The sequence below is a fragment of the Gorilla gorilla genome, chromosome 17 (assembly GCF_029281585.2).
Source record: "Gorilla gorilla gorilla isolate KB3781 chromosome 17, NHGRI_mGorGor1-v2.1_pri, whole genome shotgun sequence".
Lineage (NCBI taxonomy): Eukaryota > Metazoa > Chordata > Mammalia > Primates > Hominidae > Gorilla > Gorilla gorilla.
The window spans coordinates 84,787,764-84,802,764 of record NC_073241.2 but is presented as its reverse complement, the minus strand read 5'-3'; the positions used below and the strand labels follow the sequence as shown (position 1 = coordinate 84,802,764).

Genomic DNA, 15,001 nt, shown 5'->3' with positions numbered 1-15,001 from the left:
AGATGGGTTTTACCATGTTGCCCAGGCTGATCTCGAACTCTTGGCCTCACTTTTTCTAGTCTGATAGTTTTGATTGCTGTCCACATAAGCAAAGTAGAGCTTTGAGTAATCAAATCATAATCCACCTGCCTTGGCTTCCCAAAGTGCTGGGATTATAGGCGTGAGCCATCGCACCTGGCCTGACACATCTTAACATTTGTGTGGGAAGCATTGACACAACCCTCATCCTTTGCTTAGTCAGATTTGGGAAGTGCTGGAAGCTTCTTGTCAAGTTTCTTGTTAGTGCCCAGATCACTCATTCTGAAGCACCATTTCTTATGTCTAATAGAAAACAGAAACAATCATGCTTGTGTGGACATCATCTGTCAATATTTGAATCTCCTCAACTCTTCCTATGTCCGTAATAGTACTCAAATTGGACTTCAAATTACTCTACTTAGAGCTCTTATTATACTGGGTGCTAATGAAAATGTGCACATCCTTAACACGCTCTTTGCTGATGAAATATTTTGAACTCTAAATTCATCTGGCACTGACGGAGAGCATATGCCATCTCAGTTTGTGTGAGGGCTCAGCCAAGGGTTCTTCCTGGACTAGGAAATTAGTAGGAGCCACAGATGTACGCAGTCTGTGAGTCTCCATAATGGTGTGGAGGATATTTAATAGTGTCTGTTGTTGCAGGAAGAAGGTTTTGAGGCAGCGTAGACTTCATCGTGTTTCAGAACGATTATCTTTCCTGGAAGAACTTGACATCCTATCTCTGAACGCATTCTGAATGTGTTGAAATTTTTATTAAGAAATCAATATATTTCTACAAGAGCAGGAATCTGTAGACTTAGAGCAATGCAAAATACCATTTTAGGCATTTTTCTGATTTCATAAAACTCTAGGGTCCTGGGTGATTGGCATGTTGTAGGCTCAGAGTATAGAAAGGACAACTACACAGCTCTACGTCAAATCAATCTAGGTAACTCTCATACTTGTTTATTTCAAATCAAGCTGAAAGTTACATGGTATTTAGTCTGTGTTCTTAGCTTGGGACTCTGATCAGCATACATAACTTCTGACAACATGTCATTTGTGTATTACACATAGAAGTACACTGAGATATAAAGAGAATACTCTAATGGTAAACTAAGCCACTGAATAAATCTAATGCTTACTGAATTCTCACTCTGATAGTGTTATACAGGGTCACGGAGAAAGTAGGATTGTTTAACCTAAACGTTTTGGGTGTTTCTAAGATCCAGGAGAGTATTTAAAAATCACTGACTGTTTAGCAGAACAAGGTGTCATAAAAATGTAAGGCTCAGATTTTCTTAGATATTGGAGGGTATTATTAAATTAGGCACTCATGATAAATATCGGTGACTATGGTAGATATTTACTACGGATCAAGTACTTTCCTAAGTGTTTAACAAATGTTAGTTAATTCATTTACTTTAACAATAACTCCTTAATCTTGCAAATACTATCATCCCCTTATCTTCTGTTAGAATACTGACTTTGGGGTATGTCTTGGGTTTTCACTTCTATTCTCCTTGACTCAAGAGGCCATTACATTTTCAAGGCTGACAGATGTCCCCAGGGCAAAAAATGTGTTTTCTTCTTCCCTGGGTTCCAGCCTTCACTTTGATTTTGGCTCCCTGATTCCTTGTTATCTTGTCTGCTCAGTATTTTAAAATTTTTCAAAAAACTGTTATCCATCATTTTTAGTTTTCTGTGGGAGAGTTGTCCAAATATACTAGCCTGCCCTATTTCCAAGAATGGAAATCAAACTTGCTTATTTCGTAGTTCACAAAAATGAGTACGGAGAGGCCAGTGACTTGCTCAGACCAGAGAACTGGTCACTGCAGAGTCCCTGCTGAAATCCAGCTCTTTATCCCAACTCCCAGTGCTGTGTTTTCTAAAGTTTGTCTAGTCTGTCTTATAGTTTTGATCTTGCTGACCACAAGAGCAAAGTGGAGCTTTGAGTAATCGGATTACAAGTTTAATGAATGTGGATGGGAAATCGCAGAAGGTAAGAATTATGTCTGAACATCTTTCCCCTAAATAGAGTGTTTGGTCATAGTTCTGCCCAAACTGTTGTGTTTTGGCACTGATCTGTCAAATACTTTATTTATTATTTTTTTTTGAGACAGTCTCGCTCTGTCACCCAGGCTGGAGTACAGTGGCTCGATCTTGGCTCGCGGCAACTTCCACCTCCTGGGTTCAAGCAATTCTCCTGCCTCAGCCTCCTGGGTAGCTGGGATTACAGGCGTCCACCACCAGGCCCGGCTAATTTTTGTATTTTCAGTAGAGATGGGGTCTCACCATTTTGGCCAGGCTGGCTTCAAACTCCTGACCTCAGCTGATCTGCCCGCCTCGGCATCTCAAAGTGCTGGGATTACAGGCATAAGCCATTGCACCCGACCAATATGTCAGGCACTGTAGAGGGGACTCATGCAGAATGAATCAAATAAGATGAAAATTTGTGGATTTTCAGATTGCCTCCTAAAGCAGCCAGCAATCCCATGGAAGAGTTACTAAATCTATCTTGGTTTAGGGTAAAATAAGAAATTAGAAAAATCTTGAACTGAGCCCATTTCAGTCTTTTGGAACAGGAATTTCTATCATCTACTTGCTTTCTTCCTTTCTTTTTGCCCAGGGTAATATCTTTCTCTTTATTCTCCCATCTTGGAAAAAGGGTGGCAATAGAACAAGGGGGGGCGAGAACTAAATAGATTCAGCAGCTTCATCCCAGGCAGTTTTTCATTTGTCACTATGTTGCCTTAATGGATTTCACACATCTATTTCCTGTATATTGTTTAGTCTCACCTCTATATGTAAACACTTCTCATACCACAATATTATCTTACTTTTCACTTTCTGCTGTTTTAACTCATTTCAATAAAGAACTAATGAGCCCACCATTGTACAGTACCACACAAGATGTTATTTGTGTCAAGTATGTTTCTTTCCTATAATAAACGTACATCACAGTTGGGTATGATATAAGTATATAGCTCTATAGCTGTATATATATTCACATGGTTATTTGGATAATAAATTCTGTGTACTTGCTGAACTATCGTATTGAGCCAGCCATACAAGTTTTATCATTGTGCCTACTGTTGATACTATGGGCTGCTATGGGATATTCTGTCCTCTGTTTTGGGAGCTCACAGGTATTTTCTGTCTGGCTTAATACCAGGATTAGGTATGCTTCTCCTGGACACTTTGTGTGTTTTTATCTGATGGTAATTGTCAATCTTGTTACCGTCTCTGCTTTGTCTACTTAATAGCTTCTAAAGTTTTGACCCACCTCTAGCAAATAGCCAGTCCTTCACTGTGTGCATTTTGATAAACTCATCATACCTCTGGCCTTACTGTTCTGCTACTTTTATTTTGCAGTCGCTTGGTTCCTTCAAATATTGACTTCGTATATTTTGTGTTGTATGTGTTTCTGTAATCTTTTGTGGACACAAGAGTGGGTATAAACTCCCAAATAAATATATTCACTCTGCGTGGGGAGAAGTGACAGGAGGGAACGTTCAGCTGGTTAGACAGAGACGTGACATTCTTACTGGGGAGTCTTTACAGCAGTGGGCAGAGCTTCAGCCTCCTTTTGTGTCCAAGCTCTGCCATTTCCTGATCCCTTGGGCAAGTTTTCTAACCCATCTGAGCCTCAGTTTTCTCATATATAAAACCAGAATACTAGTAAGGCATTTGAGAGTTTAGCGCAGTGTCTGACATACATTCAGGCTCACCACATGTGAGCTGTTACTCTTTCTTTGAGAGGTGAGGAACAGTTTAGGCAGAAGGAATAGCAGTTACAAAAACATGGTGGTGTAAAAGACCATGCAGTGTCCTGGTACCCTAGCAGGAGTAAGGAATGGCCAGGTGTAGGCCCTGTGCAAGGTTTACATGAAAATGAGTGTGGACAAGAACTTCTTGGATGCTCATGTGATGGAGGTGTATAGTGAATGCTGCTGAAGCCAGCAACCCAGACAGCAATTTTAAGATATGGAGTGAGAGAGGCTGCTCTTGGTGGTGTGGGGCATGCGTTTGTCTTGTGTTACAGTGGAGTAGTCCTGTGGTTCTCAAACTCCTGTGTGCATAAAAGTTACCTGGGGACCTGTTAAAAACAGTTTTCTCAGCCCACCCCCAGAGTTCCAGACTGAGTAGATGTGAGATGGACCCTAATAAGCCAATTTAAAAATGGGCATACAGGTGATTCAGGTGGCGGATACACTTTGAAATGCACTTGGTGGTGCACTGGAATAGTTATTGAGGAAAGGCTAACTAAGGGGCAGGCCTGACAAAGTTCAAGGAGAGGGAAGATGGAGGAAAATGACTTCAAAGTAACATGTTTACATTCATTATGAATTACCATTGCGCATGCTATGGAAGACACTAGTTTATAGTGTCTTCTATGGATATGGATAAATGAGCACCGGTCCTATAGATTTTTTTCAAAGATAAAATATAATTAGAATTCATATGATTATTCTATTTATTAGGTTTGGGAGAGCTAGTGATTTGTCATCATCCTTGAGATCGAGCAGGAGACCAAGGGAAGGGGAAGCCTGTTCAACAGAGAGCAATCAAAGAAAGAAAGGTGCAGCAGCGTGAGGTCAGGAAGTGGGAAAGATGGAAATGGGAAAGGGTGGAAAAAGAGCAGTCAGATCCGATTGGTCAGGAATCTATTTGTGAAGGAACCCAGCCAGTATTTAACCTGCTTTGAAAAAGCTAGACTTCCAGCATTTTTAATTAGTGGATTGCTCGCTTTTGAAATTGCCCAGTTGGGAATACTCAAGTTTTGATGTGTTTTATCTGCCTGCTAATTAGCAGGCTGCTTGGTTGACCATTACTTTTCCTTTTTTCTGTGGACAGAAGATGTATATGAAGGTCTCTTGGTACATTCCAGCTCAAGTCTGGCTTAAAGTGCATAAGAAAAACTGTGTATTTAATAAGAGTTCTTACTAAATTATAAATCAAATTTTAATACATCTTTTCTCCAACTTGATTCCTTTTGCTCTAGCACAGGGCTTCTCAATCTCAACACAATTTTTTTTGGGGTCAGAACACCAAAAATATATATATATTTTTAGGGATAGGGTCTCATTTAGTTGCCTAGGTTGGAGTGCAGTGGCACAATCGTAGTTCACTGTAACCTTGAACTCCTGGGCTCAAGGGATCTTCCTGCCTCGGCCCCTCCAATTAGCTAGGACTACAGGCAAGTTCCACCACACTTGGCTAATTTTAAAAATTTTTTGTAGCGACAGAATCTTACCGTGTTTCCCAGGCTGGTCTCAAACTCCTGGCCTCAAGCAATCCTTCTGCTTCAGCCTCCCAACGTGCTGGTATCACAGGTGTGAGCTGCTGCGCCCTGCACAGGGTATTTCTTACTGTGGAGAGCTGTTTTGTGCATTTACAAGATATTTAATAGCAACTCTTGGCCTCTATGTGATCAATGCCACTAGCAACACCCAAATTGTGACAACCAAAACTGTCTCCTGGGTGGCTTTGCCAAATGTCCTTTGGGATGCAAAAGCCCCCACTGACCTGGCAGTAGCGTCCTATTTCCTCCAAGTCTCTGCCTACTTTTCATGTTTAAAATCCTCTTTTAAAATTGAAAAGATAAAATGAGTCCAAACAATTTGAAATCTTATGGTACTTATAGGGATTCAAATCTGTTCCTCCATTACTTTTTGGCCAAATTCAAGAGGAGAAATCTCTCAAATGAATCCAAGCTGGCTGTTATAGGTGAAAAGAAAGTCAAGATGCGCCAGACTTTTAAAAGCTTGCAGTGGTTGAGAGATTTTGTTATTTATACACTTTTTATTTTGGCTGAAAATATTTGGTTTTTGTTTAAGAATTAAGAGAACCGTGTAGGCTACAAAATTTATTTATGTGTGAATCCCAGAGGGTTGTAAGTAGCTTCTTTGTGTGCTTCAGTTCAACATATACAGAATAGGCCAGCATGTTGGATTGTTAAACAGCAGATCTAGGGAAGGTTTTACACCTTTTCTCTAGGCTTGGTGCAGTCCCGAGAGCTTTCTTGACATGCCTTGAAGCTCACAGTGCACTGATTTTAACTGTCCATAGGGGACATCTGTTTGCAGTTTGTGTTATCTGCTGAAGCACCAACTAAAAGGAAGTGAAATAATATTTGTCATTAAAAGAAAAAGAGAGAGAAGTTAATTTAGTGGTAATAACTTAGTTGTTGTTGCTTTTCTATCTCTTAAGATATTCTGAAACACTATGTACTCTACTGTATCCCAAAATAAATTAATTAATTATACTATGATTACTTCTGCTGATAATAAAATAGCAGTACTAATAAAAGGAATGACAGTAGAGCATTAAGAGAATAAACAGTATCACTGAAATGTGAGGAAACACAATAAATGGGATTGTGTCTCCTGAACCATAGTTTCACACTTCCTCCTCCACTTCTGTCAGAGGGTGTTTGTGATGGCCGTCTGTTATCAGCCGTGATCAAAATAATATAACAGTGAAACTTTTTATACTTATGAAGGCCCTTTCATCAAAAATCTCACAGCCATTTCTAAATATAGAGCAACTGATCTTTAAAACACTTTTATGTTTTAAGCAATTAATATGGTAACTTAGCTGTTAGACTTTCCATCCTGCGTATTTGCCATTTGGAGCGTGGATGGAACATTTCGTAATCTACTCAGCATTAAAACTTCGCTGGTATTGAGTTTAGAATTCCAACTTTTCGATGGTTCATGTAGGTCTTTTCACTGTCATCTATCAAAACAAAACATTGCTTTATAATGGAATAACCACATTCATTTCCACATATCAAAACCCAGATTAAGGATTGTAGACCAAATGGTATGTCTAGTTTAAAAAAAAAAAGAAAGACAGAGACAGTATTGTCTTAACCTAAAAAAAAGTTTTGTTTCAGTCCTAATATCCCTGTAATGTGCTGGTGGAAATAGACTACTGAATACTTTCTCAGTCTCATTTTCTGTTGCATGTCTGGTGTCTTCTGTGATAAGCCTGGGCTATGGAACAAAAAGGATCCAAGAGCATTATGGCGAGGATGCTAAAGGTGTTAGTGTGGATATTTACCTTAATTTAACTTTTTTTGCATTAAAGTTATGTTAGTGCATTTTTAAACTTATTTTATCCAAAAGATTGTAATAAAACTTTAAGTACAGTTTCACATCTATAAAAACTGAGGCTATCAAACACTGTGAAGGATGGAAGTAATTTTTATGTTCATACCTCTGGTTCCTGAGGGTCCAGTTCATTTCTACTGTGAATTTAAATGAGTTAATTTAAGTAGATGGGTCAGAAGCCACTATCATCATGGTAGCCCTGTGCCTGGTTCTTAATTAAAGGCAACAGGAGATTAATTTGAAACATTAATTTAAAAGTGCATATACAAAAAGAAAAAATTACTGCAAGAAAGCCTAAAGAACTTTTCTCTTGTCCCTAGATGTAGAAGACAGAAGTAGCTCAGGGTCCTGGGGGAATGGAGGACATCCAAGCCCATCCAGGGTAAGTATATCTAATCTTTTCTCCCACAACCAGACATCCCACATATGTAAACTGACAAACAGAAGGTGTGTTTCTCTCTCTGTCTCTCACACACACACACACACACAGGCATGGGCATGCACACGCACACAAACACACACGCATATATGTGCATACTAAGTTTAATGAGGATCAGCTTGACTTTGGAATTTTTTTCCCCCATTCTCTTATTGGATGCTGTTATTCAATTTGACACCTGTTCCACTTCTGCTAACCAGAAGAAAACTCCTTCGTTACATGTTTGGTCTTTCTTTTGTCAGTTATTGATCCATATTACATAATGCTATTTGTTGTAGATGAAAAAATTAAAAAAAATTCCTAATATCCCTATAATGTATTGGTGTGAATAGACTACTGAATAATCCCAAAGATACACTATGAAGTTCTATCCTACCGGTATAATCTACGTACTGAATCTGAGTTGATTTCGCTATGTAGACATGTTATCATTCCACCAGTAGGGACTTTGATCACTAGATGGATCATTCATTTATTTGCCCTCAACTTTTTGCTATTCTTCTCCACAGTTTTCTTACATGCGTTGATTGTTTCTTGGGGAAGACCCAAGGAATATAATGTAATAGGAATGTAATAGGAAGACCATGGAATAAGAGTTGGGTGGGTGGTTAAGCAATATGTGTTTCTTGTATGTATATGATCTTGGGCATGTCATTTCACCTCTTGGGTCCTCATTTTCCTATTTTGCAAAATGAGGAAGTAGAGCCAGAGGATCATCTGTGTTTCTTCCAGTTTAAATATTCATGATTTTGTATGAAATTTCTTTAACTGAATCATTGCTAGGCCCTCTAAAATCCATGTCAGTTTTTATGATGTACATACAATGCCCCAGATTAAAAGTACACTTCGTGTACATGGTAAAACCAGCATGTCTTCCTTTCCCAACCAGCTATATATAGAGGAAGCATTCTGCAGGGAGGGTAACATTTTACTGTAAGTGTTCACACAAATTTGGGTTGGGGGAAGGTTCCATTTTGGCATAAGAGGCAGGGAAGTTAATCAAGCTGTCAAAATGAGGGCATTTCAGCAAGTCAGAGCTAGACATTTCCACCTGTCCTTGGCATTGTGATCCTTAGTCTAGTGTTCAGGGTACAGCAGGATCTCTAAGCTTACCAGTAACTTTGTGAGCCCTTACACCAGCTGTCGAGCTTGACATTCTAATGCTTTATATGGATGGGTTGAGGAAATCTTTCCTCCTCCTCATGTTACAGTCTGCACTTGCAGAAATAAATCCATTCCCCTTGACAGCAAGTGGAGATCATAGAACTCCCCTCAATTGTTTAGTTCATCCAGATTTTCACAATTTCTTATGATTTCTCCATTCAGTACACATGGTACTTTTAATTGTGTTTCAGAAAACAAGGTCTGTTTAGAATCATCTTAATTTAGGATTAAAACTAACTAGCTTTTGGTTTTTGTTAGCTGTCCTGCCATTTTTCTCAAGGAATATATTGGTGAATAATTTCAAACCAATTTAGTGTAATTTATATTTTCTAAATCCAGAAGTTTGCATGAGACAAATCATTTGTGGCAGATTTATACCCAGGCATACTTTCAAGGTCTCTCTTTTTTCATCTTAACATGGGGATAGTGTCTACCTTACAGCACTGTGCTGAGGATTAAATTAGATAATATATATTAAGCTTTTAGTACACTATCTAGGATGAGGACACTTAATAAGTGATAATTAGCATTATGCAATGCCTGGTATAGAGTGAGTGAGTGTACTATGATGGGTATTTAAAATGTAGCCTCTTTTTATAGATGGACATGTTGGCAGCATTTGATTACAGTATCAGTCAAGTTAATTGTTATACATGAGGAAAGGTGATTGAGAACGGGGTTGTTTTCCTTAAGGTTGAGGGGATGTGTCTTTTCCTTGTTCATGCAGCAGCCCTCTCTTTTGTGTGGGCAGATTTTGCCCTTTGGCTCACATGCAACCGATACCTCTGAGTAAATTTGACTTAGACTTTAATGGGCAGTTCCACCAGCTGAGCAGAATGACTTTTTCCCCCCTTTTTGGTCACTTTATGCACTTTAGTAGACTAAAAGTTGAACCATGTAGTATAGATGATTTTAACTCTTTCCTATTGTGTTATCAAATTTCCCCATTAAAATTAAGTAACTGGACAGCTTAAGAACATTGTTTTAATTTTAAATTCCCCTTAAAACAATAAGCTGATTGTAATAATGAAATATTTCTGTCAAAATTTGTCTGCTTTACAACTGGTTGTTTTTTGTGACATACTTTGTCCAACTCCAGAAATGCTAATTTATGCTAATGTTTTGATGTTCATATCATAGTTAAACCCTAATATTCTTAACTTTCTTATGTGTTAATTACTTATGTGACAATCTAGTTCTCTTACAACCACAATACCGCAATAGTAACTATAATAAAACATTGAAACTTCAGTATCCTAACACCAAATGTTATTGTTTGAATGGCTCTATCTTGGTCTTTGAAAAGCAATTCATTGCATGCTATGCCTAATTTTCCCTTGTGGCACAATTTTGCTTTAATGTGGCCTTATTAAAATAATAATTTTTAACATAAGCAATATACTTTATATGTGTCTGGTGTTTTACATACACTATTTTATTTAATCATGTCAACAACTCCATGCAATTGATACCATTATTATTACTCCTAAGATTTCTCAGCTATTATGAGGAAAATTTGGACTTCGTAGACTCTAGAGCTTTCTTTTAGCCACTATACCTGTGGAAGTGCAGATTCCTTCTAGTGAAGTTCCAGGGAGGGAATAGTGGACTCCAATTTCTTTGGAGGGGAGAAGTTTTGGTAGTGGGGCTATGTTTGTTTATGTGCTGTATATAATATAAAATAATGACTTACACTGTCATTTTATTTACAGAACTATGGAGATGGGACTCCCTATGACCACATGACCAGCAGGGACCTTGGGTCACATGACAATCTCTCTCCACCTTTTGTCAATTCCAGAATACAAAGTAAGACCCATTTTAAATTAACTTACACTTTTTGAATGCTTATGTTTTACTATAGAAGGTAAAACCATGTCCTAGACAGAGGTTCTGCTTTTAGAAACTTGGATATTTAGTCAGTTCACTTGTAATAATCTTAAATTGCAGAGAGGATTGGCAGTCTGTGTTTGGTAATAGTGCATTAAGGATTAAGTTTTACAACCATATGGAATGAAATGCTTTTAGTGATACTGAATCTACGTGGAAATTTTGTTTTCCTTAGACCTAAAGCACGGACCACAGTTTCAATGTTGTATCAGTAGTTTCCTAAGTTAAGGTAGATGAAGTCAAAGTGGTGAATATTTAGAATAAAAATATCACTGGGCTTGTTGGTTGGCAGTGATATATAGTCAGTGTTAACTGTGATTTCTGCTAAAGGGGTTATGAAAATAAATGGTGTTAATGGGCTTAGTGTGCTTAAATCAGAGTAGTGCATTCAAGTTGAATTGTAAAATCTGATTGTATATTTATCAAGGCGTGAACTTTAGTGCTAATGGCCTAGGCAGACCCCATCCTGCTTTACTAAAGCAAGTTACCTGTTAGTTTGAGGCTGTCTGTGAATCTCCGGCATGCCATTCATCCTGGCATCCTCAGCATGTTTTTCTGCTTTTGGCTATCCTGTAGGGATGTTTGTTTAACAGCAGTAACTTGAGCAATGAAAAGATGATTCCTAATGGCTTAAAAGGTCCCAATAGCTGGCTACTTTAGTTTTGATTGAAAAAAAAAAATGATCTTTGTTCTAGTAAACATGAGTTCTTAACAATATTAGTAAATCTCTCAACCTGGCCAAATTCTCTTGAGAATCTGTCAATAAGTGAAGTTAAATTTCTTGGTACAATCTGTTGGACAACGCTCCAAGGAAAACACACAGCGATGATTATATTTTTCTGAGACCATAACTGCAAATGCTTCTAAAGAATGTCATGATTTTAAGCTTTGGAAGCTATACCAGTTATTTCAGGTCCTTGAATCTCAGGCATTCTTTGAAAAATCACCATCAAATCCATCTAAATGGATTTCAGATATTTAACACAAAATAGTCAAAGCAGATAAATACTAACAACTTATTTTTAATGGGTAACATCATATGTTCGTGCCTTTGAGTATCTTACCAACTTTGAGAACCACAAAGTTGGTTTTGGTCATAGAATGTTCTTATTTTTGTGCTATTTTTGCCATCAAAGTAGTAAATTTCATATTTACGTTTTAACATTGTAACTCAAACAGGAATCCCAGTTCTTTATCAGTTGTTGATAGAAAGGTGCATTGTTTCTTGTTCTCAGGATATGTAGATACAGGTGACCAGATATATTTATCAACTTAGATTTTAAAAGGCAGCTTTTGACTCTTCAGTGTCAATAGTTATGATTTTATTTCTAACACCCTTGCTTCTCTATTCATCTCCACAGAACCACTTAGAATAAAAGATTCATTTGAAAATATAGTCTTGAGAAGTAGCACCTAAATAATATACTAACTTCCTTGGGTCCTAAAATGATCCTCCAATGAGCTACAGTAAGAAAAATAGAATAAATAAATACTCATAGGGAGACGCTTATGTTATCTATGTGAAAAAAATTTTAACTCTAAAGAACAACTTGATAAATTAATATTACAGAATACACCAAGCAGTACAAACAGATTAAATGATTGTTCTGTTCATGTTTCCTCATGGGCAACTGCTTTACAAATCAAATTAGTTTTTCAACCCAAATAGTATTTAAAATATAAGTGGCCTGACAGTCTAGAGCGGAGAGAGCTGATTCTTTTCACTTAGTTGTTGTTTAGGCTGCAAATCCATGTCAGCTTTGCTCTTTTATCCTGTCTGCCCTCCTTCCCATTAAACTCTTAAATATGGAGACCAAGACAGTCTCCTGCATTGTGATAGGAAATGCTACTATGTCCACGAGGCCCCCACCCACTGTTCCCAGTGAAAGGACTTCTCTGTTAGATAAGCTGTCTGGTTTGAAACATGGCTCTTTATTGTTTACAAACTGCTACATTTTCCACCTCAAGCAGATTTTTGCACAGAAAAGAATTGTGCTTGGGCTAAATGGTTTATCTGACATTAACGGCGCAGTGTCAGACTGGGGTCAGGGAAGTCGCCCTCAGAGTGAGAGGGCATTGCGCGGTATGCAAAAAAAATGGAAAAGGGAGAAAAAGACATTGAAACAAGTATGAAATACCTTACATTTTTAGTTTAGAGAAGAATAATTTTTTTTAAGAGAATTGACTCTTATGCTGCGTTAAAAACTCCTCCCATCGCTATAATTTCTCACATGCCCGATGCCTTCTTGATTGGCTTGCGTATCTGAAGGCTAGATTCGGGGAACAAAGATTCTCATTGATTTTGCCCAAGCTGCTGTTTATTTAAAATGAAACCACTTTTCAGATGAGCCATATTTGGTGTTATGTTACAGCTTTACAAAGAAAAGATAGATCATTTTCAAGAAATTAATGGCAATTAATTTACGAATGATAATGAAAACAAAGTAAGATCTATTGGTGTAGGGGACAGTTTGAACTCATAGCATATATGCTGTGTTCTAAACCGCACTTTGTGTCCAGACCCAGAGCCCATGTTGTGACCTTTGTGGATATTTTCCTTCTACCAAAAGAAGGTAGTAGACTTTAGCATAAGTGTTTGACAACACTCCAGTCTCCACTTTCAGAATGTTTAACTGGTTTTCGTTAAAACTACAAAGTATTTGTTTCTGTTTCAAAGGCTTAATTCTGCTGTGATGTCGCATCAGGGTAAAAGCTATAGCATCAGAAATAAATCAGCCACTTTATTGGAGCAGATTCTCTATTGTCAAATCAATCAAGCCTGTGACTGAATTAGGCGTCTGCTACAGAAATAAGTGACACTAATTTTATAGGAAAGAGTTATTAACTGCAGATGACCTGATTTTTTTTTCCTTTTTTTGGTGAACTGTTCATTTAGTAAGGTTTTATTTTATTGCAAAGAAAGAAAAAAGTACTGGACTACTCTTTCCTTTTGAGAGTGGATTATCATTAATTATGTATTTTGTTCTTTATGGCAGTATACAATTTTAGGGAAATGATAACAGGCATTGCTAGTATATTTGTTTATAACCTCTTTTATGGTAACGAAACCCATTATTACAACTCTGAACTTCTTGATTTCACATGAATGGTTTTGCATTTTACAGATTTTTAAACATAATACTTCTATTTGGCACTGAAATTCCAAAACTTAGTTCATTTGTGTCTCTATTTCAAATTTATGCAAAGTGGGATATAAATTATAAGAGTAATAAAGTGTTTTAGCCTAGGCAACATGGTGAAACCTCATCTCTACCAAAAATACAAAAACTTAGCCAGGCGTGGTGGCACGCTTCTGTGGTCCCAACTACTTGGGAGGCCAAGGAGGGAGGATCTCTTGAGCTAAGGGGGCGGAGGTTGCAGTGGGCTGGCATCATGCCATTGCACCCCAACCTGGGCAATAGAGTGAGATCCCATCTCAAAAAAAGTAATAAAATGTTTGTTTTAATTTATTCTTTTAGAAATAAGCTTGTGTGTGTGGAAAAAATGCACTATTTGATAGTTTGTGAATCCCTAAAGTAAATAAAACACCCATGTGTGGTTATACATGCATGCACACACATGTACACCCATACACACAATGTATGTATCATGCTAGAAGACTTAATGACATTTCTTGGTTTATAAGATTGTTCTGTATTCCTGTCTGTGGTTATAGTTGTCATACAGGGTTTTAGTGGTTGATACTTGTAAGTCTTTTAAAGAAGAACCTAACAGAAACAAAAAGCAAGCTCCTAAATTTTTTTTAAATAGGTGTGAATAGCCTTTGTTGTTTTGATGTTGGCAGGGTTGAGAGATGTCAGTACTGACTGCCTACATTGACCAATTCATATACTTTTACCTGACATTTACTAAGAACTCACTCGTTGCTTTCATTGTGTAGATACATGCCAGGTTGCATTTTGCCTTAGTTGAAATTCCATGCGTTGTTTTATATCTGGAGAAAATAAATCATTTCTTCCTTGTGACTGCCTATCATTATTAATGATTATAATGTACACTGGACCTATTGGAGACTTGTTCATTGCAGTTTTTAAACAATTTGATGAAACCTTCCTAGGTGGTCCGTTGGATACCTTTCAGAGTATGCTAATGGTAGAAAGGGTCGATGAGTCTAACTCTTCTGGTTTTTTAAGAGGGTTATTTATATGCTATGGAATAGTTTGAGAATCCTGGCAAGAAGTGTATGGAAAGAATATGGACATTAAAAAAAACTTTTTTTTCCTTTGTCAAGCACTAAACTTTTGCAGGTAATTGTCCAGATATTTTTACAATGGTAGACAATATATTTTTTAGCTAAAACTGTTTGCTCCAAGGAAGGAGCCAAGCATTCCATTTTCCTTTTATTATTCCA

General features: G+C 37.5%; 1 protein-coding gene across 29 annotated transcripts in view; it reads left to right on the top strand.

Moving 5' to 3' along the window:
* Positions 1-15,001, top strand: part of TCF4 (transcription factor 4) — a 367,386-nt gene that overhangs the window by 118,851 nt on the left and 233,534 nt on the right. For 27 of the 29 annotated variants that reach the window (XM_031003835.3, XM_031003836.3, XM_063699233.1 and 24 more), the window contains 2 exons: positions 7,457-7,518; positions 10,452-10,548. The exons of the other annotated variants lie outside the window; for them this stretch is intronic. In XM_031003835.3, coding sequence (XP_030859695.1) covers positions 7,457-7,518; positions 10,452-10,548 — 159 coding nt within the window. The remainder of the gene's footprint in view (positions 1-7,456; positions 7,519-10,451; positions 10,549-15,001) is intronic. 29 annotated transcript variants of the gene reach the window in all.